At 42.5% G+C, this 21021-nt stretch overlaps 1 protein-coding gene across 2 annotated transcripts; it reads left to right on the forward strand.

Moving 5' to 3' along the window:
- The first annotated feature begins 1998 nt into the window (after positions 1 to 1998).
- XAF1 (XIAP associated factor 1) lies at positions 1999 to 20438 on the forward strand. 2 transcript variants are annotated; one of them, XM_021718079.1, is made up of 8 exons: positions 1999 to 2030; positions 3864 to 3999; positions 4440 to 4446; positions 4661 to 4710; positions 5310 to 5505; positions 6971 to 7056; positions 16217 to 16555; positions 20256 to 20438. In XM_021718079.1, the coding sequence occupies exons 1-8, from the start codon at positions 1999 to 2001 to the stop codon at positions 20310 to 20312; spliced, it is 903 nt and encodes a 300-aa protein (XP_021573754.1). In that variant the 3' UTR covers positions 20313 to 20438. The 2 variants fall into 2 exon arrangements, with proteins under 2 accessions (XP_021573754.1, XP_021573755.1); XM_021718080.1 differs by lacking the exons at positions 4440 to 4446; positions 4661 to 4710.
- The last annotated feature ends 583 nt before the right edge of the window (positions 20439 to 21021 follow it).

Raw genomic sequence — 21021 nt, forward strand, 5'->3', positions numbered from 1 at the left:
GCTCTGGCTCTAGAACTCTGAACACCCGACTTCCAGAACAGCATCTCTCTCCTACACCAGGGGCTCTCGGTTTCTCTGCACATTGGAATTACCTGGGATCTTGTAAAATCTCTGAAACTCAGGCCACGTGTCCACGTGTGGACTAGTGCCTGGGATTGGGCAGGCATCCATGGTTTTCTTTAAGTTTCCCAAACGATTCCAACGTGCACATAAGCTTGGGAGCTACCATTCTCCCACCTCCAGCACCAAGAACCCCATAAATGGCCTGGTTCCGTGCTAAATGCTTCTAGTAATTATCACCCATACCCACCACAGAGATTGCTTTTAGATTTCTGACATTCTGAACATCCATTTGAAGTTCTTTATGCGTTAGTGGTAAGCTGCTACGTATGTATCAGCTATTGTAAAGCTATGTATCTGGTGTGCTTGCTGACACTGAAATACAAATGTGTACAACCACAATCAAAATTCCCCAAGTGTACACTAATATATTAATTGTGCTCATAAAACAATAAAGGTGAATATTGAAGCAGTTGAAAACTGACTTTTTTTAATGAATAAAGTTTGGGAAATAGAAGTATACATTAAACTCCCTTTTACATGGAGTACATAATATCCAAATGTTTCTAATGGGGTGGCAATTACAAATTTTCTCAGTTCTCACTGCATTGTTATATACACTGTTTTATCACTTTTATTTCTCTAACTAATTGCACCATGATTCTTCCGGTGGGGGGAGGGGACAAACACAAGTAGACAAACTTGCTGATGTTCTATATCCACTTGATTCTGCTATGCATCTCTGTTATTTTAGACATGTGTTGACCTTTAACAGACAACATGGTTTCTTTGAATTGCAATGGTTCCAAAACTTTCGGTCAACTCGACTAGTTGTTCATAACTGTCTGGAAGTGCGGACCCCTTTTGAGAGTCTGATAAAAATATTGGTGCCTCCCCATGAAAAGGCACATCCTCATATGAGGGCAATTTTGCACACAACTTCTGAGAGCATCTAGACTCTCAAAGTGCCCTAGGTCCCCAGTGCAGTCCAATACACGAGGAATCAGAGAAGCCCAGAAAGACTACAGTGACTCAAGCTGCTAATTAATCACACTGTCAGGATTTGAATGCAGATCTCCTGACCCTATGACCATTCTAGGAGAGACAAGCCTAGGACCACACTGCCTGGGTGCAAAACCCAGTTACACTGCCTACTGGCTGTGTGATTTGTGCAAGTCACATAACCCCTTCATGCCTCAGTTTCCTCATCTAAAGATGATAATAGAATCACCTCAATAGAAAGTGCCTGTCACCTTTATATTACATTAGTATTTGCTATAATTATTTTACAAATGAGAGAGGAGAAGGTCAGGGAGCTAGGTAGTCATCCCAGACCACCAAGCTGTCAAATGGTATGTGACTCCACTCCCAGGATGTGACTTTAAACACTTTTTCTGGGCTCACACTACCCCATATCCCCAGTTCCTTAGCAGACTCTGTTTTCAAAGTCACCACTGACTGAGACCAGAGCAGAGCACGGGAAGTCCTGGAGCCACTTTTAGAGAGCAGCCCTTAAGTTCAAGGCAGCAGTTCCCTCTTTCCTGCAGAGGAAGGCCCAGGGAGAAGCAGGAAAGGGGTGGGAGAGCAATGGTTCGGGAAAAGGGATGGAGACCCAGATAGAGTGAAGCCAGTTGGGGTGAGGGGATAAGCTGCTGCCTGGGGAAGCCTGACCTCTGGCTCTCACTTCAGGGTGGTAGACTCTGCCCATGGCAGCAGCACAGGGTGACAACACAGTCCGAAGGAGATGGCAGGGGCTGGCTGTGCTGCAGAGGGGCTTTCTGGGAGTATCCAGCCACAGGAACCCCAGAGCAACCCTGAGCCGAGAGTTCTGAAAATCTCCTCCCTCCCTGAAGCTGTGGGCTGGGCTGCTAGAACACTTTCAGTTTTGTACCCTTGTCTGCAGGAAACGAAACTCAGAAAGACTCCAGAGACCAGAACATGGAAAGAGCCTTCCAGGTGTGCAGGAACTGGTAAGAAGGCACTTTCTCTAATGGCTAACTCTGGGTGGGCTGGTGAGATGGGCAGGCAGGAAAAGTCTGTTCCCAAAGTGAGGAGAAAATGGCCCTGATATAAAAACACCTAGGAGGACAAGCTAGTGGGAACTGTGGGCCCCCAGGGTAGGAGGATTTACACTTAGGACATCTCTGGGTGAGGCTGTCTCCCCTATCCCTCCCAAATTTTATACTTTCTAGGACAGTCTTGAAATAAAAAAGCCAGGCCAATTGTCCTTACTGGGTTACTCATATTTGTCAGATCTTGGATCCTAATTGAGATTCTGGTAATATGGTCTTCATGCCATTCTTTTTTTTTTTTTTTTTTTAGCAGGAGCCTTACTCTGTCGCCCAGGCTGGAGGGCAGTGGCACGCTCCCGGCCACTGCAGCCTTGACCTGCTGGACTCAGGCGTTCCTTCCGCCTCAGCCTTCCAAATAGCTGGAACTACAGGCACATGCCACCATGCCCGGCTAATTTTTTGGTTTATTGTAGAGATGAGGACTCGCCAAGTTGCCCAGGCTGGTTTTGAACCCGTGGGCTCAGGCAATCCTCTCACCTCGGCCTCCCAAAGTGCTGGGATTATAGACATGAGCTACTGTGCCCAGGCTCATACCATTCTTAGAAAGAAAGGAGGCCCACAGAGATTCTTCAGGGCTATTCCCACGCTCACCTTGAGAGGGGACTGTGGGAAGGGCAGGGAGGGCAAAGCAGGAGGCCAGGACCACAACTCTAGTGGAGGAGACCCTGACCAAAGAGGCTCACACTCAAAGCCCCCTACCTGTGGCAGGGATCAAGTGGATCCTCCCCAGAGAACTTTGCTCCCTTTGAGTTCTCTGGTCTCTCATCCAGCCCAGGAAGAAGAGCAGAGGGGAAAGGGGCCAGACCAGGCAGAGGGGAAAGAACAGAGGAAGGGGAGACACAGCCTGTGCACCATCTACCTGGACAGAGCAGAAGCAAAGAGCTTGCTCAGACCAAGAGGAGTGAGGCTTTGACTGCCAGGTGTCCTTTGGGCCTTTAGGGCTACAGGCAACAAGTTTTTCTCCCAAGCTGCCACAAACAAGGGCTGATGGAAACAGTAGGAGGTATTCCTTGGTGAAGAGGTTTGTTAAAGAAGAATGCCTGTCTCAGAAGTGGGAGGCTCGGACGACTTCATTCTCTGGGGTCTCCAAGAAGCGACCTGGGCCCTCTGTGGGTCAGTACAGGGGAAGCTGGAGGGGGAATGGCCCTCCCTTTCAGAGACTTGGGAAGCTCTTGCTTTGAAGATTGCTGGAAGTTGACACTGTCCAGGCAGAAAGTACGGGCATGGCAGGGCTGCCTTACTAACTGACGTGTGCCAAGCAGGGGCACCAGAAAAAATGTTTGAAAGAATTTGGCACTTGCTTCATTTTAAAAACAGCTTTGCTGAAGTATAATTGACATAGACATTTTAAAGTGTAGCATTTGATAAGATTTTAAATATGTTATTAATATATACATCCATGACACCATCCCCACGGTGAAGATAATGAAGCTATCCTTCACCCCAATAGTTGCCTCGTGCCCCTTTGTCATCTCTCCTTCCTGCTCCTTCCTACTCACCTCCCTGGACAGTGTAAGAATTTTGTAGAGCTTACACGTTCCTTGTTCCTTGTTCTGATCTTGGACCAACATAGGGAGGGTAGGGCAGGTGGTGTCATCATCATCATATTTGCAGTGCTTAAGGCCTCTGAAGATCTAGTCCTGGATGTGAAATATGGTTCCATGTTTTATACCACGAAAATAGTTCTATTCCCTCCCCCCCCAACCCCGCCGGCGCCCATTGATCCTGCAGCAAAAGAAGCATGGCCTCTGCCCACTTTGCCCTCCATGAGGCCCACTGCCTGCAGTTCCTGGTCATATGCCCAGAGTGTGAGGAGCCCATCCCCAGGGTGAAGATGGAGGAGCACTGCAGGGACAAGCACCAGCAGGTGAGGGAATGGCAGGAGGACGGGGGTCTGGGAGCCAGGGCAAGGGTCCAGTCCTCCCTGCAGTGACTCATGTGGCTGCCAGAGAAGTCATTTAGTCCCTCTACCTGCAGCCCGGTGAAGAGTATGTGGGAATCCTCCCTTTCTTCCACTAAGCTGAGCCTACTCCCAGCTTTCCCATCTTGTCCTTCCCGGACATTACAGGCTGTGGGCCTGGCCAAGGCAAGGGGTCCTGTTTCAGGAAAGGCTGGATATACTTTTCAGGTTTGTGAAGAGGGGAAGTGCAAAGTGGGACCCAAGGAGACAGTCATGTTGAGCTGATTTTTTTTTCCTATCTTTTCTTGTCCATCTCTCCTGGGGCCCCTCCCCTCATCTGTCTTTCCAGAGATTGAGCTCAGCCATTTCAACTCAAGCTGGTCTAGCAAACCCTTCTTGAACACCAGGCTGGGTGCTAGAGGGAGATTGAGGTAGTGACACACCTGGTCCCTGTCCTTCAGGAGCTCACAGACCCAAACCTGGAACTCCATGAGCCAATGTGGGAAAGGCAATGAGGGCTAGATGCAACCCACATCTCTCTCTCTCTCTCTCTCTCTCTCTCTCTCTCTCTCTTTCTCTCTCTCTCTTTCTCTCTCTCTCTCTCTGTCTCTGTGTGTGCTTAGGTCAGGTGCAATGTGTCAGCAAAGCATGCAGAAGCCCTTGCTGGAATTTCATGAAGTGAGTATCATGTGTGCTTTCTCCTTTAAGACAATTTTTTTTTTAGTCAGAGTCTCACTCTGTTGCCCACACATGCAACACCATACGGCCCCCACACCTTGACCTGCTGGGTTCAGGCTATCCTTCTGCCTCAGCCTTCCAAGTAGCTGGAACAACAGGTGTGTGCTACCATGCCCAACTTTTAAAAAAAAATTTATTGTAGAGACAAGGTCTCACCAAGTTGCCCAGGTTTGTCTTGAACCCCAGGACTCAGGCAATCCTCTCGTCTCGGCCTCTCAAAGTGCCGGGATTACAGGTTTGAGCTACCGCGCCCAGCCTAAGACAATTTTAATAGAAATTTCCACCAGTAGGGTCAGAGAGCAGTGGCAAACTAGCCCACCACAGAGACAGAGGTCCTGCTGACCCACAGAAGCTGGTCAGAAGGGCTTTCCATGGTCCATGAATACAAGAGAGGCCAGATTTCCAGAGGGCAGTCCCTCACTCTGGCCCTTCTCATCTGCTTTTTCTTACTGGTTTCACTTCCCTAGGGAGATGGGCACACATCCCTGATCTGCCTGCAAAGAGGCCACCAATCAGGCTCTTCCTACTGCCTCCCACAGGCCAAGAAATTCCAGGAGCGCCCCACTGAGTGTCAGTTCTGCGACCTGGCTGTGCAGCTCAACAAGCTGAAGGTCCACGAGTCCTACTGTGGCAAACAGACAGAGTTCTGCCCAGACTGTGGCCTGTACATCATGCTCCGAGTGCTGGCCCAGCACAAAAATGTCTGTCAGAGCAAAGAGGCCTGGCTCGGGAAAGGTGAGGACACAGGCTGGGGTGGAAGACAGACACTTCAAATGCCAGAGCCTCTCCTGGATGGGATGCAAGGGATGGAAACTCTCAATAGGACAGATGGTAAGGATATTTGTTGTGTGGGTCTCAACTCATCTGGCTATTCTGGTTCTAACCATGCATCAGAGTGGCCTTCTTATGCGTCTGCTCATCATCAGATGACTGGTCCAGAGAGACCAGAAGGCCAGGGTGGGCCCTGGAAGTCACACAAATGAGTGAGGAGGCCATGGGGAGCCCTAGAAAATAGGCTCCTCCAGCACAATCCTAGCCCGCCAGACCTGTATCTATTTACATATGAGAAACCTACACACAGAATAAAGCAGGGGCTTGCTAGAGGCAGAAATAAAAATGGACATCCATGTTTTCTGGCACCAACTCTAGAGCTTTCTCCACTATCAGCAATGGCCGGAACAGAGCTAGCTGCGGCTCCTGGACTTTGGGCCTGTGTATTGTCTCCCTGGTACCATTTTATGTTCTCTTGACCTAGTTATCTTTTTTTTTTTTTTGAGTCAGAGTCTCCCTCTGTCTCCCAGGCTGGAGTGCATTGGCACAAGCTCACTGCAGCCTCAACCTCCTTGGCTCAAGCCCTTCCACCTCAACTTCCTAAGTATCTGTCACCACCACACCTGGCTAATTTTTTTTTATTTTCTGCGGAGACAAGGTCTTGCTATGTTGCCCAGGCATGTCTCAAACTCCTGGGCTCAAGAAATCCTCCCACCATTACCTCCCCAAATGCTGGGATTACAGGCATGAGTCACTGTGCCCAACCCAACCCAGTTACCTCTTTATGAGGGTATATTTACTGAGGATACACTCATCAATGTGGTAGATCTTTTGTTGATTTCATTTGCTGTTTTGATAACATGGGAGAAAGTCTAAAACCCTTGGACAGTAACTCTCTCCTGGTAAACTATATACCCAAGGTCAAAATTGGCCAGTGAGAAACTGGAAAGTACAAGATTCATGTACATTTCCTTCATTTCAGCATAGCTAGCCTTCAACACAATATGCAACACAATTTCATCAATGTAACACAACATAACATAGCTTTAACACCATCAACAAAGATATATACAATCAACACCTCATCTGATCACAGAGCTTGGAAACTGGTTGAATGAGAGGGCAATCAGATCCAACAGGAGTGTCATCAGGGTTAGAGCTCCCTTCATCTTAGAAACCCATCCTGTTCCAGGAAAATATCTCTCCATCAGGGCAGCTACTGCCCCAAGTGGGCCTCATCTGTGGCCATAAAGAAATCCCTCAAGGGATACCTGTGTGGTTCAGGACACTGGTAGTACTGGAAACTCAAGGCCAGGCAGGCCTGGGGGCAGTTCATATTCATGAGTATAGGCCGTGTAGGCAGTTGTGGGAAAGTTGGGCTAGTCATTGTCAAGGGCAATCATTTGTGGTGTTTTCTGTACTTATTCAGGAGAAAGAATGTCAACTCCTGAAACAAAAATCTACTGTTCTTATTGCAAGCAAATTATTCCAGGAAACAAGTATGCCCACCATATGGTGAGTAGCAATTAGTAAATTTCTAATGGTGCCAATAGCTAGTCTACATTCCCAAAAGTGTTACATGAAAGGCAGGTTCTGGTCCCAATTTTACATAGTATGGATATGTAAAATGCTTGCTTTGTTCAAAAAAATATTTTAGTGACTTGCACACATAACTGAATTTCATTTGTGCCCAGCCCTTCAGGGAACCTCCTTGACCATTCCCCACGCTCCAATCACCTAAGACCATCTCCAACCTCAGGGCCTGGACATTGCAGTTTGATCCTCAACAGGGCCTGTCTTAATCATTTTCTGACCCACATGGGAGTCTTTTCTATTAGACTGTGAGCTCTATTAGACATTGAACAAAGCTGAGTGATTTTTTCCATCTTCCTGATATCAGGGGTAGGTACAAAAAAGAGACTCTGTGGAGATGCAAGGATGTGATTGATTGATCGATTTTTGACTGGGATCACTCACAGACTACTCCTCCACGGCCCCAAGCATCTGTGAATGCATCACTGTGCCAAGTCGCTCCACTCTCTTCCACAAGATAGAGGATTTCCCTCTGGGAAACCTACCAAGTCTTCTCTCCAAGAAGCCCATCTCTTCCTCCTTGAGCAGAGAGCTGTTTACCTCTCTGTTAACCCTTAATCCCTAGAACTATAGAATGCCAAAACTAAAGAGACCAGTTCTTTGCTTTCTTCTTATTATTATTTTTATTATTGTGGTAAAATACACATAGCATAAAATTTACCATTCCTGTAGTAACATTAAGTATATTCATAAGGTTGTGCAATCTAGTCCCAGAACATTTTCATCACTCCAGAAGGAAATCCAGTACCCACTAGCAGCTACTACCCATTCTCCAAACTTCCCAGCCTCCAGCAACCACTGATCTACTTTCCATCTCTGTGGATTTGCTTATTCTGGACATTTACTATGAATAGAGTCATATACTATGTCATCTGACATGAGTAGCTTCTTTCACTTCATGTAATGTTTTCAAGGCTCATCCCTGTTGTAGTTGTAGCGTGTATCAGCACTTATTCCTCTTACGGCCTTTATATGGTCATCCCACATCTTGTTGACCTACCTGTTGATAAACATTCAGATTGTCTCCACCTATCAGTTCCTTGCTTTTTTTGATCCGTGGACCAGCAACATCAGCATCACCTGGGAGATTATTAGAAATGCAGAATTTCAGGCTGTCCCTGTAGACATCCTAAATCAGAACATGTGGGGGGTCACAAGATTTTCCAGGTGTTTCAAGTTTGAGAAGTGCTACCCCAGCCAAGTGAGGCTCAGCCTCAGCTACGCATGAAAATCACCTATCAGCTTGCTTTCCTTAGTTGATGCTTATCTATTATATAAGTGGTCCACATCTTCTGTTTGAATCAGAGATACTTAGTGTGCACCTACATGAGTGAAGCTGACTACTCCCCTTCAAAATGCTCAGACTAGCAACCAAGGACACCTACCTCCTTATTTGAAGGCTGCAGGGAGGTAGGGAGTGCTAATAAACTTGGAACTGGATTTGTGGTCAGAAATCCTGAATTGTGGCTGTTCTGCCCCTTGCTGGTTGTATAAACTCCCTGAGCTGCTTTCTGCTTTTGAAGAAAATGGGGATAGTGATTTACCTCCTACTTGAAAAGAAGACATCCACAACCACTCAACACTAGATCTACCTCCTTGGCAGCATCCCCACACACCCACTCTACCTTCCCACCTGTTACCCCAGAAAACAGAGGGGCTTTCTGTTTTCCCATCTTAAGCTTATCCTCTGACTAGTGCACTGCATCCCCTTGTTTTGCCTACACAAGGTCACACAAGGTCATTGCTACACTGCTCCAGCAATTCTCCCCTCTCTGTCCTACAACAGAGAGAGGTTAAATGAGTTCTACATGTAGGCAACAACAAAGTCTCAAAACTGTTCACTCTAGGATGTTCTAATATTTGTTATGATAAATTTTTAAAGGGATACTACTAGCAATTACTTATATATCAATGGTTTAGTGGTACATCTTTGGCCTTGCATGAAAAGAAGTTTTTTTGTGTTTTTTTTTTTTCAAAAATTAGATGCTGAAATCATCTACACTAGGTGGTTTTATGGTTTTCAGCCTTTAACATAGAGTAATTATCATTTGGGGAATTGCTCCCATTCTCTCCAGTGCTAGAATCTGGTTCCTCAAATCTCAGGTCAGGTCTTCCTCTTTCTTGGTTTTCTCCTTGTTTGATATAACAAGTCCTCAAGTAGTTTCTTGAGAAAGAAAGCATGGGAGGCAATTTTTTTTTTATATTTCTGAAAACAATGGGTTAGATGGCTATAGAATCTACTACCATCTTAATTTTTTTAAATGTTTATTACAACCCTGATTTGATCATTACACATTGTATACATATATCAGAATATCACTCTGTATTCTGTAAATATGTACTATTATCATGTCAACTAAAAATAAAAAATTACAAAGATTTTCAAACAAATGTGAACGTAAAAAGTAAATACAATAAGCCCCTATGAATTCATCTTTAGCTACAATGGCAATACCAAGTTTTCTACGTTGATTTCTTTTTGTGTGTTTTCTTCTTTCTGAAGTACTTTCTTTTTATTTTCTATTCAAGGGGTACATGTTCTGGTTTGTTACATAGGTGTATGGCATGATACAATATTCTATTGAGTTCCCTGCAGATGGTGAACATGGTACCTGATGCAGTTTTTCAACCCTTTTCTGCCTTTTCTGCCCCCCTCCCTTAGTTGCTCCCATCCTTGTACCCATGTATGCACAGTGTTTAGCTCTCACTTTGACAAAGGTGAGTTGGCCGTAGGTCAGTAGTTTTATTTCTGGGTTCTCACTCACTTAAAATGTGGTATTCAGTTTTCTGTTTCTGAGATAATTTGCTTAAAAAGATGGGCTTCAGTCACACCAATGTTGCTGCAAATGACATTTCGTTCTTTTTTATAGATGTGTAGAATTCCATGGTGCATATGTGCCACTTTTTCTTTATCCAGTTCACCACTGATGGGCACCTAGGTTGAGTCCATGTTTTTGCTACTGAGAATAGTGCTGCAATAAACATATGAGTGCAAATGTTCTTTTGGTAGTATATACCTTTAGGTATATACTCAAGTAATGGGATTTCTGTGTCAAATGGCAAATATATTTTTAGTTCTTTGAGAAATATACAAAACACTTTCCATAGGAGTTAAACTAGCTTACATTCCCACCAACAGTATATAAGCATTCTCTTTTCTCCACAGCCTCACCAACATCTGTTTTTTGGTGTTGTGTTTTGTTTTTGTTTTTGTTTTTGAGTTGGAGTCTCACTCTGTCACCCAAGCTGGAAGTGCAGTGGCATGCTCACAGTCACCACAGCCTTGACCTGTTGGGCTCAGGCAATCCTTCCACCTCAGTATTCCAAGTAGCTGGAACTATAGGCCCGCGCCACCATGCCAGGCTTATTTTTTGCTTTATTGTAGAGACAAGCTCTCACCAAGTTGCCCAGGCTGGTCTCGAACCCCTGAGCTCAGGCAATCCCCTTGCCTCGGCCTCCCAAAGTGCTGGGATTACAGGCTTGAACCACCATACCCGCTTGTTTTTTGTTTTGTTTTGTTTTTTTAATGTTTTTTTGTTGTTGTTGTTGTTGTTTTTGTTTTTTGATCTTTTTTTTTTTTTTCATTAATCAGTATTTCTTATTATGGTTTTGTGGGGTACAGTTAAGGGTTAGGTGTACAATGACGTTTCATTCAGGCACCCTGTAGATAAGAAGTGTTTTCCCATCCCCCGACAGATATTTGCTACTGTTAATCCCATCCCCCTCCCCCCCATAGTTTCCCAGTACCATCCGTTTTTTTAATGTTTTAATGATAGACATTCTGGCCAGTGTAAGATGGTATCTCATTGTGGTTTTGATTTGCATTTCTCTGATGATGACTGATGTTGAGCATTTTTTCATATGTTTGTGGGCCACTTATATGTCTTCCTTTGAGAAGTGTCTGTTCGTTTCTTTGCCCACTTTTTAATGGAGTTATTTGGTTTTTTTAATGTTGATTCATTTGAGTGTCTTATAGATTCTGGATATTAGACCTTTGTCTAATGCACAATTTGCAAATATTTTTTCCCATTCTGTGAGTTCTCTTTACTCTGTTGTGGTTTCTTTTGCTGTACAGAGCTTTTTAACTTGATAAGATCCCACTTGCCAATCTTAGTTTTCACTGTCTTTGCTCTTGAGAGCTTAGTCATGAAGTCATTGCATAGGTTGATGTCCAGGAGAGTGCTTTCTAGGTTTTCTTGTAAGATTTTTATAGTTCTGGGTCTTACATTTAAGTCTTTAATCCATTTTGAGTTAATTTTTGTATATAATGCTAAGTAGGGGGCCAGCTTCATTCTTCTGCATATGATTAGCCAGTTTTTTCCAGCACCATTTGCTGAATAGGGTGTCCTTCCCCAATGTTTGTTTTTGTTGACTTTGTCAAAGGTGAGTTGGTTGTAGGTCAGTGGTTTTATTTCTGGGTTCTCTATTCTGTTCAATTGGTCTATGTGTCTTTTTTTGTACTAGTGCCATGCTGTTACTATTACTATAGCCTTGTAGTAAAGTTTGAAGAATGGCAATTTGATGCCTCCAGCTTTGTTCTTTTTGCTTAGGATTGCTTTGGCTATTCAGGCTCTTTTTTGCTACCATATGAATTTAAGTATTATCTTTTCTAGGTCTTTGAAAAAAGATTCTGGTAGTTTGATAGGAAATGTGTTGAATCTGTAGATTGCTTTAGGCAGCAAGAGTATCTTAACAATATCAATTCTTCCAATCCATAAGCATGGGATATTTATTCATTTGTTCCTGTCATCTTTTTCTTCCAGCAGTGTTTGTAGTTCTTGTTTTAGATATATTTTACATCTTTGACTAGATGTATTCTGAGGTATTTTCCTTTTTTTGTTGCTATTGTGAATGAGATTGCATCTTTGATTTGGTTCTCAGCCTGTTTGTTGTTGGTGTATAGAAATGCAACTGATTTTTGAGCATTAATTTTGTGTCCTGAGACTTTACTGAAGTCATTTATCAGTGCTAGGAGGTTTTTTGGTGGACTCTTTTGGGTTTTCTAGGTATAGAATCATAACATCTGCGAAGAGAGGTAATTTAACTTCCTATTCTCCTATTTAGATAATTTTATTTCTTTCTCTTACATGATCCTTTTGGCTAGGACTTCCATGACTATGTTAAATAGCAGAGGTGAGAGTGGACATCCTTGTCTTGTTCTGGTTCTTAGGGAGAATGCTTCCAACTTCGCCCATTAAGTATGATTTTGACTGTGGGTTTATCATAGATAGTTCTTATTATTTTGAGGAATGAACTTTCCATACCTAAATGGCTGGGGTTTTATCATGAAGGGATGTTGGATTTTATCAAATACTTTTTCTGTGTCTATTTAGATAATCATGTGGTTCTTGGTTTAACTTCTGTTTGTATGGTGGATTACATTTATTGATTTGCATATGTTGAATCAGCCTTGCATCCTGGGAATACAACCCACCTGGTTATGATGAATGATCCTGGTAATGCGCTATTGGATGAGGTTTGCTAGTATTTTGTTGAGGATTTTTGCATCTATGTTCATCAGAGATATTGGCCTGTAGTTTTCTTTCTTTGTTGTATCTTTGCCATTTTTTAGTATCAGGATGATACTGGCTTTGTAGAATGAGTTAGGGAGGAGTCCTTCCTTCTCTTTTTCTTTGAATACTTTCAGTAGGATTGATACCATCTCTTCCTTTTATGTATGATAGAATTCTGGTCTGAAGCCTTTTTTAGTAGGCAGGTTTTTTAAACTAATAAGTCAATTTCATGGCTTATTGTTGGTCTGTTCAGGGTTTCAATTTCTTCCTGTTTCAATCTTGGGAGGTTTCCAGGAATTTATCTATTTCCTGTAGATCTCTTACACACGTGCAGATGTTTATAAAAATGTCTGAGAACCTTTTGTATATCTTCAGAATCAGTTGTAACATCCCCTTTTTCATTTCTTATTGTATTTAAATTCATTTTCTCTTTCTCTCTCTCTCTCTCTCTCGCTCTCTCTCTCTCTCTCTCTCTCTCTCTCTCTCTCTTCCATCTGGCCAGACCAGGAGACTGTCAATCTCATTTATACTTTCAAAGAACCAGCTTTTCTACTCATTGATCCTTTGTATGGTTTGTTTTCTTTTATTTTGTTTGGCCTGAATTTCATTTATTTCTGTTCTGATTTTGGTTTTTTCTCTTCTTCTGCTAGCTTTGGGTCTAGTTTGTTCTTGTTCTTCCAGTTCCCTTAGACGTGGCATTAGACTGTTTATTTGAGATCTCACTATTTTCTTGATGTGGGCATGTAATATTATAAACTCCCCTCTTGGCACAGATGGAAAGGCATCCCAGAGGTTTTGGTATGTTGTATCATTATTTTCATTTGTTTCTAAGAATCTATTTACTTCTGTCTTGATTTTGGTTTTTGCCCAATAATCATTGAGGAGCAAGTTATTTAATTTCCATGTATTTGTGTGTTTTTGAGGGTTCTCCTTGGTGTTGATACCTATTTTTATTCTGGTCAGAGAATATGCTTGGTATGATTTTGACTTTTTGGAATTTATTCAGGTTGGATTTATGACAAATACATGGTTGATCTTAGAGTATATTCCATGTGCAGATGAGAAGAATGTATATTCTGTGTTTGCTGGGTAGAGTGTTCTGTAGATGTCCGTTAGATCTAATTGGCCAGGTATCTAACTGAAGTCTCAGATTTGTTAGTTTTCTGCCTTGATGATCTATCTAAAGCTGTAAGCAGGATGTTAAAGACCCTCACTATTATTGTGTGGCTGTCTATGTCCTAAGTTAAGTAGAAATTGTTTTATAAATCTTCAAGCTCCTATGTTAAGTGTATATATATTTAAGATAAATATTTTTTTTGTTGAATTGAGCCCTTTATTATCATTAGGTAGTGTCCTTCATTGTCCTTTTTTACTTTTATTGGTTTAAAGTCTGTTTTATCTAAAATAAGAATATAGTGACCCTTGCTTTTTTTAAATTTTCCATTTGCATAGACGATCTTTCTCCATCCCTATACTTTGAGCCTATAGGTGTCATTAGAAGTAAGATGGGTTTCCTGAAGACAGAGGAAGAACAGACCATGTTTTATTTTTTTAATCCAATTTGCCACTCTGCTTTTTAAATGTTGCATTTAATCTGTTAACATTCATATCAGCTATTGATGTGTAAGGGTTTGCCCCTGTCATATTGTTAAGAAGTCGTTTTGTGTTCTCAGCTTTGTGATTGACTTGTATGGTCTGTAAGCTGCATGCTTGTATGTGCTTTTGTGTTAGGAGGTATCATTCTTTCATTTCCATGTTTAAAACTATTTTAAGTATCTTTTGTAGGGCTGGTACGGAGGTGACAAATTCCCTCTAGTGCTTGCTTGTATGAGAAAGACTTTAATTGTCCTTTATGAAGCATAGTTTGGTAGGGTAAGAAATTCTTGGCTGGCATTGCTTTTCTTTAAGATTGCTAAAAATGAGCCCCCAAACTCTTCAGACTTGTAAGGATTTGCTGTTAATATGATGGGTTTCCTTTGGTAAGTAGTCTGTCCTTTCTCTCTAGCTGCCTTTTTCTTTCATGATGATCTTGGCTAGTCTGATGATGATGTGTATTGGGGATAGTTGTCTCATGTAGTACCTCACTGAAGTTCTCTGAATTTCTTATATCTGTATGGAAGCTTCTCTAGCAGGATAAGGGATGTCTTTTTGAACAATATCTTATAAAGCTTGTTCCAGGTTGCTTTCATTTTCCCCTTCTCTCTCTGGAATGCTGATTAAATGTAGATTTGGTCTCTTTACATAATCCCATACCTCTTAAAGGCTTTGTTCATTTTTAAAATTTTTGTCTGACTGAGCTGAATTAGGTCTTCAAATTCTGAAATTCTTTCTTCTTTCAGGTCAAGTCTGCTATTAAGGTTTGTGATTGTGTTTTAAAATTCCTGAAGTGAATTCTCCATTTCCAGAAATTCAGTTTGGTCCTTTTTCAGGATGGCCAAACCAGCTTTCACTTCTTAGACTGTTTTGTTGTTGTTTTTTTTTTTTTGTCCTGTTTGATTTGGGTATTCATTTTCTCTTGGATCTCACTGAATCTCTTTGCCACCCGTATTTGGGATTCTATATCTAACATTAGGAACAATGTGTTCTGGTTAGGATCCATTGCTCAGGAGCTGGCAGGATCCTTTGTGGATGTCGAAACACTTTGGTTTTGGGAATTGTTGATGTTCTCGCACTCGTTGCTTCTCATCTGTGGAACAGAATTTTTTTTTTTTTTTGAGATAGGGTCTCACTCTGTCACCTGGACTGAGTACAGTGGCATGATTATGACTCACCTTGACCTCCTGGGCTCAGGCAATCCTTCTGCCTCAGCCTCTCAAGTAGCTGGAACTACAGACATATACCACCATGCCCAGCTAAATTTTCTATTTTCTATAGAGATGAGGTCTCTTTATGTTGCTTAGACTGGTCTCAAACTCCTGGGCTCAAGCAATCCTCCCACCTTGGCCTCCCAGAGTGCTGGGATTACAGGTGTGAGCCACCATGCTCAGCCATTCTTTTTTTATTTTACTTTATTTTTTATTTTCTAAAGTTACTATATTAGGATGGGGCTTTGTAATGTTTTATGCTTATGTTTTGTTTTCCTTGTGGATATGTCTGTTTTGTGAGTTGTGTATGTTCTATTGGCTTCTTTAAGACATCCCATTCTCTCTCTGGCCCACAAGTGAGGGCCTTCTTGATGTCCCCTAGAATGGCAGATGGCAGAAGGGCAGGCTAGCCAAATGCAGCATGAAACCTCTTTTATGAGGTCCTTAATCCCACTAACAAAGGAGAGGCCCTCATGGCCTAATCACTTCCCACAGGTTCCACCTCTTCAACAATCACATTGGCAATGCCTGAATTTTGGAGGGGACATATCCAAACCATAGCAACCAGCCATTCCTCAATTCCTGGAATGTGAAGTTTTCTTCCTTTCCTGTAAAGTCAGCTATGAACTTAAATAGAATGTTTGTCATATTTTATACAGCATCGCTAAGTGTTTATATAGGTACACCATATTGTCAGTATACTGTATTGTCTGGTCATTAATGCTGAAGTCATTTTTTAATTTGATATATTATTAACAATTGCAGGATGAATGTTGCCCAAACTCAGAGTCTGAGAAACATTTTCCAATCGGAAAGCCAGAAATTCCTCCTCCATCTCTAACAAGCCAGGCTGCTGAAAATCAAACTTCCACGGTGGAGACAGATGTCCATCCAAAGATAATATATAAAAACAGATTTTCTTTTTCTCAAAGTCCATTAAACACAGCACTAAATGGCAAAAACAAAACCATCAACCCATTTTTGAAGTCTGAGCTCAATCCCAGGACCACATCTCTTATAGAAGATGAGGCAGCCTATGACATTCTGAGGAGATGTTCTCAGTGTGGTATCCTACTTCCCCTGCCAACCCTAAATCGTCATCAGGTACCCAGCCTCTGTTCTCTGCTTACCTAGCTCTGAACCATCTGGACAGTGTCTTGAAGAAATCCAAGACCTGCAGGATGTTCAGAAACGTTGTAGATAAATTGCCCATCCATGTCTTCCCCTTCTCTGTGTGTCCTAATGCATTCTCTCATAGCACTGACCATCTCGTTTGTCTTCACCACCTCCCAGAGACTGGGTCACCTTTGAGGGAAAAGTCAGACCTCTCATCTTTGTGTCTCCAGCTCCTAACCCGGGGATTGACGCACAGCAAGTGCTTCCAAACTGTTGAGTAAATGAATGAAGCAGAGGGTACCCATTCTATCTCACTCATGATATAGACATGGCACTGAGGCCCAGAGATCAGCAGTGTCTTGGTCAAGATCCTAAGTCGGTTGGTGAATTTCCTCAAAACAGATCAAGGTTTGCATCAAGCAAATCAGGGTTTGCAGCCATCTCCCTGAATATCCTGATTTTTATATCCTAGATTATTTTCTGGTAATAGCAACAATTGGCACTGGAGGTAGTTAACCACTGAGTGCAGTTATAATACAAAGCTCTCTACAAACAGTTAATCTTCATTCTAAACAATAATATAACATTATAAACAGTTAATCTTCATTATAAACAATAAGCATGTATTTTATCCCCATTTTACAGATAAGGACACTAGACAGAAAAGTAGAGTGGCTTCCCAAGGATTATACAACTAGGGAGTGGCAGAATCTAGCCTGGAATCTACATGTACATAGCATCAAAATTCATGCTGTTACTCCAGACTAGATGCCTCATTTCAAAATATTTTACTATTTGATATTTTTCTTTTTATTTTATTTATTTCAATATCTTCAGGGGGTACAAAGAGTTTTTGGTTGCATGGTTGCTTTGTATGGTGGCGAGGAAGTCTGGGCTTTAAGTGTACCCACCATCCTAACCTGTGCACATTGTACCTGATAGGTGACTTTTCATCCATCCACCCCTTCCCATCCTCGCCCTTCTGAGCCCCCAGTGTCCATTATAGCATTCTCTGTGCCTTTGCAGATCCTTAGTTTTAGTTCCCACTTACAAGTGAGAACATTACAAGGAGTTTGGTTTTCTGTTTCTGAGTTAGTTCACTTAAGATGATGTTCTCCAGCCAGGCTCGGTGGCTCAGCCTATAATCCCATGCCTTTGGGAGGCTGAGGTGAGTGGTATTGCCTGAGCCCGCGGGTTTGAGACCCGCCTGGGCAGGCGAGACCTCATCTCTACAATAAAATCAAAAAATTAGCCGGGCGTGGTAGCACGCGCCTATAATTCCCGCTACTTGGAAGGCTGAGGCGAAAGGATAGCCAGAGCCCAGCGGGTCGAGGCTGCGGTGGCCGGAGCCCCCACTGCACTCCAGTCTGGGTGACAGAGTGAGACTCCAACTCAAAACAAAAACAAAAACAAAACGATGATATTCTCTAATTCCACCCAAGTTGCTGCAAAAGACATTATTTCATACTTTTTGATGGCTGGATAGTATTTTATAGTGTATCTATACCACATTTTTCATTATCTACTGATAGGTTGATGGGCATTTAGGTTGATTCCACATCTTTGCAATTGTGAATTGTGCTGCGATGAACATGCGGTGCAGAGGTCTTTTTAATATAATGACCTCTGTTCCTTTGGGTAGATACCTAGTGGTATAATTGCTGAATCAAATGGTAGATCTACTTTTAGTTCTTCAAGAAATCTCCATACCAATTTCCATAAAGGTTGTACTAATTTACATTCCCAATAACAATGTATAAGCATACCCTTTTCTCCATATCTGTGCCAGCATCTATTGTTTTTTGAATTTTTAATAATGGCCATTCTGACTGGTATAAGGTGGTATGTCATAGTGGTTTTAATTTGCATTTGCCTGACAATTAGTGATGCTGAACATTTTTTCATGTTAGTTAGCCATTTGTATATCTTCACTTGAGACATGTCTGCTCGTGTCATTTGCCCACTTTTTAGTGAGGTTGCTTTTTTCTTGCTGATTTGCTTGAGTTCTTTATAGATTCTGGATATTAGCCCTTTGTCAGATGCAAATACCTTCTCCCAAGATGTATGTTGCCTATTTGCTGTGTTGATTATTTCTTTTGCTGTGCAGAAGCTTTTTAGTTTAATTAAGTCCCACCTGTTTTTGTTTTTGTTGCATTTTCTTTTGAGGTTTTAGTCATAAATTCTTTGTCCAGAAGAGTTTTTCCTAGGTTTTCTTCTAGGAATTTTATAGTTTCGGTTCTGACATTTAAGTCTTTAATCCATCTTGAGTTAGAGTCGATGCCCTGCTATGTTGCCCAGGCTGGTCTCAAACTCCTGGGCTCACGTAATCCTCTTGCCTTGGCCTCCTAAAAGTGCAGATATTATGGGTGTGAGCCACTGCACCTTGCCTAGCTGATGTTTTTCTACATCAACTAGATTTTGTTGTAATTAGTTGGTATAATAACATATAAAGAAGTATAAAAGCAAAACTAACCCTACTTCCCCAATCCCATGCCCTGAGATACCAATTTCAACAGCCTTATGGTCATCTTTTCAAAGCTTTATCTTTGCTCACACAAACCCGAACAAGCATACACAGGGTTTGAATTGTTTCTTTTTCCCACAAATCAGCTTACTATACTCATTACTCTACCATTTGCCTTTCTTGCTTAATATATGATGCACACTCCCTACAAAAAGATGGGCCTAATTTTTTTCTTATTTATGTGTCTATATATGTACATAAGCGCATAATTTTACTAAAATGGGTTAATTTCATCCTTGCTGGGAATGTTATTAGTACCATTTCCCTTGCCTCTAACAATTTGGTATAATTTCTTTCACACCTTTCTCCAGTCTTATATAATAGGATTGCCAGATTTAGAGAAGAAAATTATAGGACATGCAATCAAATTTGAATTTCAGAGGAAAAAAAAATTGCTTTTTTTTTTTTTTTTGAGTTGGAGTCTCACTCTGTCGCCCAGACTGGAGTGCAGTGGCCGCTCCCGGCCACTGCAGCCTCGACCTGCTGGGCTCCGGCGATCCTTCCGCCTCAGCCTTCCGAGTAGCCAGAATTACAGGCATGTGCTACCATGCCCGGCTGATATTTTTATTTTATTGTAGAGATGATGTCTCACCAAGTTGCCCAGGCAGGTCTCGAACCCGCGAGCTCAGGCAATCCACTCACTTCAGCCTCCCAAAGTGCGGGATTACAGGCTGAGCCACCGAGTCCGGCTAAAAGATTGCTTTTTAGTATATGTCCCATCCTCTTAACTTGGCATCCTGTGTGTTGATATTCAGCAACATTATTACATAAACATTTGCAAATGTGCATATATTGGAGTTCGATTATATGCATGACTTTACATCTTAATGTTATGCATCAGCAATACCCAAGGAAATCTCTCCAAGTCAATGTGGCTCATTTTTTTTTAAATGGCTGCAGAAGAATCTGCCGTGTGGGTATTCTTCCATCTGTTCCTCCACCTCCTGGTGGTGATGGGTCTCTATTAAACACTGTACCAAGCCTCCCATACCTCTCCTGGCTCAGTGGACTCCAACCCTTTTCTATGCCATCACATTCCAGTTTCTGGGCACCTGTGACTCAGGGATCATGTTCTGGCACAGGACAGTAATATCTGGAGATATTCCAAGAACTAGCACTTCACACTGTAAACATATTAAACTTTTCAAACAACAATTTCTTTAGGAGAAATGCTGGTGGTTAGCTTCGTCGAAAGGAAAACAAGTGAGAAATTCCAGCTAGATTTGGAAAAGAAAAGGTACTACAAATTTAGATTTCATTTTATACTGGCTTTCCTGCTTTCTTGCTGTGGTGGTCTTGTGAAAAGAGATGGGTTTTATTGACTGGGCTTTAAAAGAAAAGGATTGGACTAACTGTTTTTCCTTCTTTTGAACAGAGATGTTGGTTTGCCCAAGAGCTACAGATAAACCAGGAAGAAGGAAAAAAGGTTCCAGTTCTTCTGTTTGAGAATTCTGATTAAGCTTCTAGGCCGTACAGCAGGGATATCTCACAGAGCCCAGCTTTGTCCCTGAAGAATAAAACACCCTGCCTGAATGCTTCTTGTTCGTCCTTCTTTGGATTCCTCACTGGTTTTCCAGGGCGAGGTATGGCAGCAGCCAGGACCCCAGGGTGAGGCAGTGGCCAGGGAAAGGGGTGTAGCAGGAGAAAAGGCATGGCCGAGAGGACTGGAGAAACGAGGCTGGGAGATAGACAAGGCCCGGGGAAACGCAAAGGGGCGGCTTCGAAGGAAAGGACTGGGAACAGCCTGGCGACGCAGCCTGCCTAACCGCAAAGGGTACACTCCCGTCTTCCTGCCTGGACGTTGAGGGGAGCTGTTTAGGGCACCCGTCAAAGAGGAGGGAAGGGCTACGGCAGATGGGTGGGTTGGGTGCCCCCACCCTCCCGAAACTGGAAGCTTTGTCTCGTCGGGGTCCCTAAGGCCCTCCTGTGG

This window comes from Carlito syrichta, unplaced genomic scaffold (assembly GCF_000164805.1).
Source record: "Carlito syrichta isolate Samal-C Ts95f unplaced genomic scaffold, Tarsius_syrichta-2.0.1 Scaffold311807, whole genome shotgun sequence".
NCBI lineage: Eukaryota > Metazoa > Chordata > Mammalia > Primates > Tarsiidae > Carlito > Carlito syrichta.

Bases quoted from the DNA above. Each gene is read 5' to 3' on its own strand.
- XAF1 (XM_021718079.1), top strand. From the start codon at position 1,999: ATGGAAAGAGCCTTCCAGGTGTGCAGGAACTG. The intron at 2,031-3,863 runs GTAAGAAGGCAC...TTGATCCTGCAG, and splicing joins TTCCAGGTGTGCAGGAACTG to CAAAAGAAGCATGGCCTCTG. The intron at 4,711-5,309 runs GTGAGTATCATG...TGCCTCCCACAG, and splicing joins CCTTGCTGGAATTTCATGAA to GCCAAGAAATTCCAGGAGCG.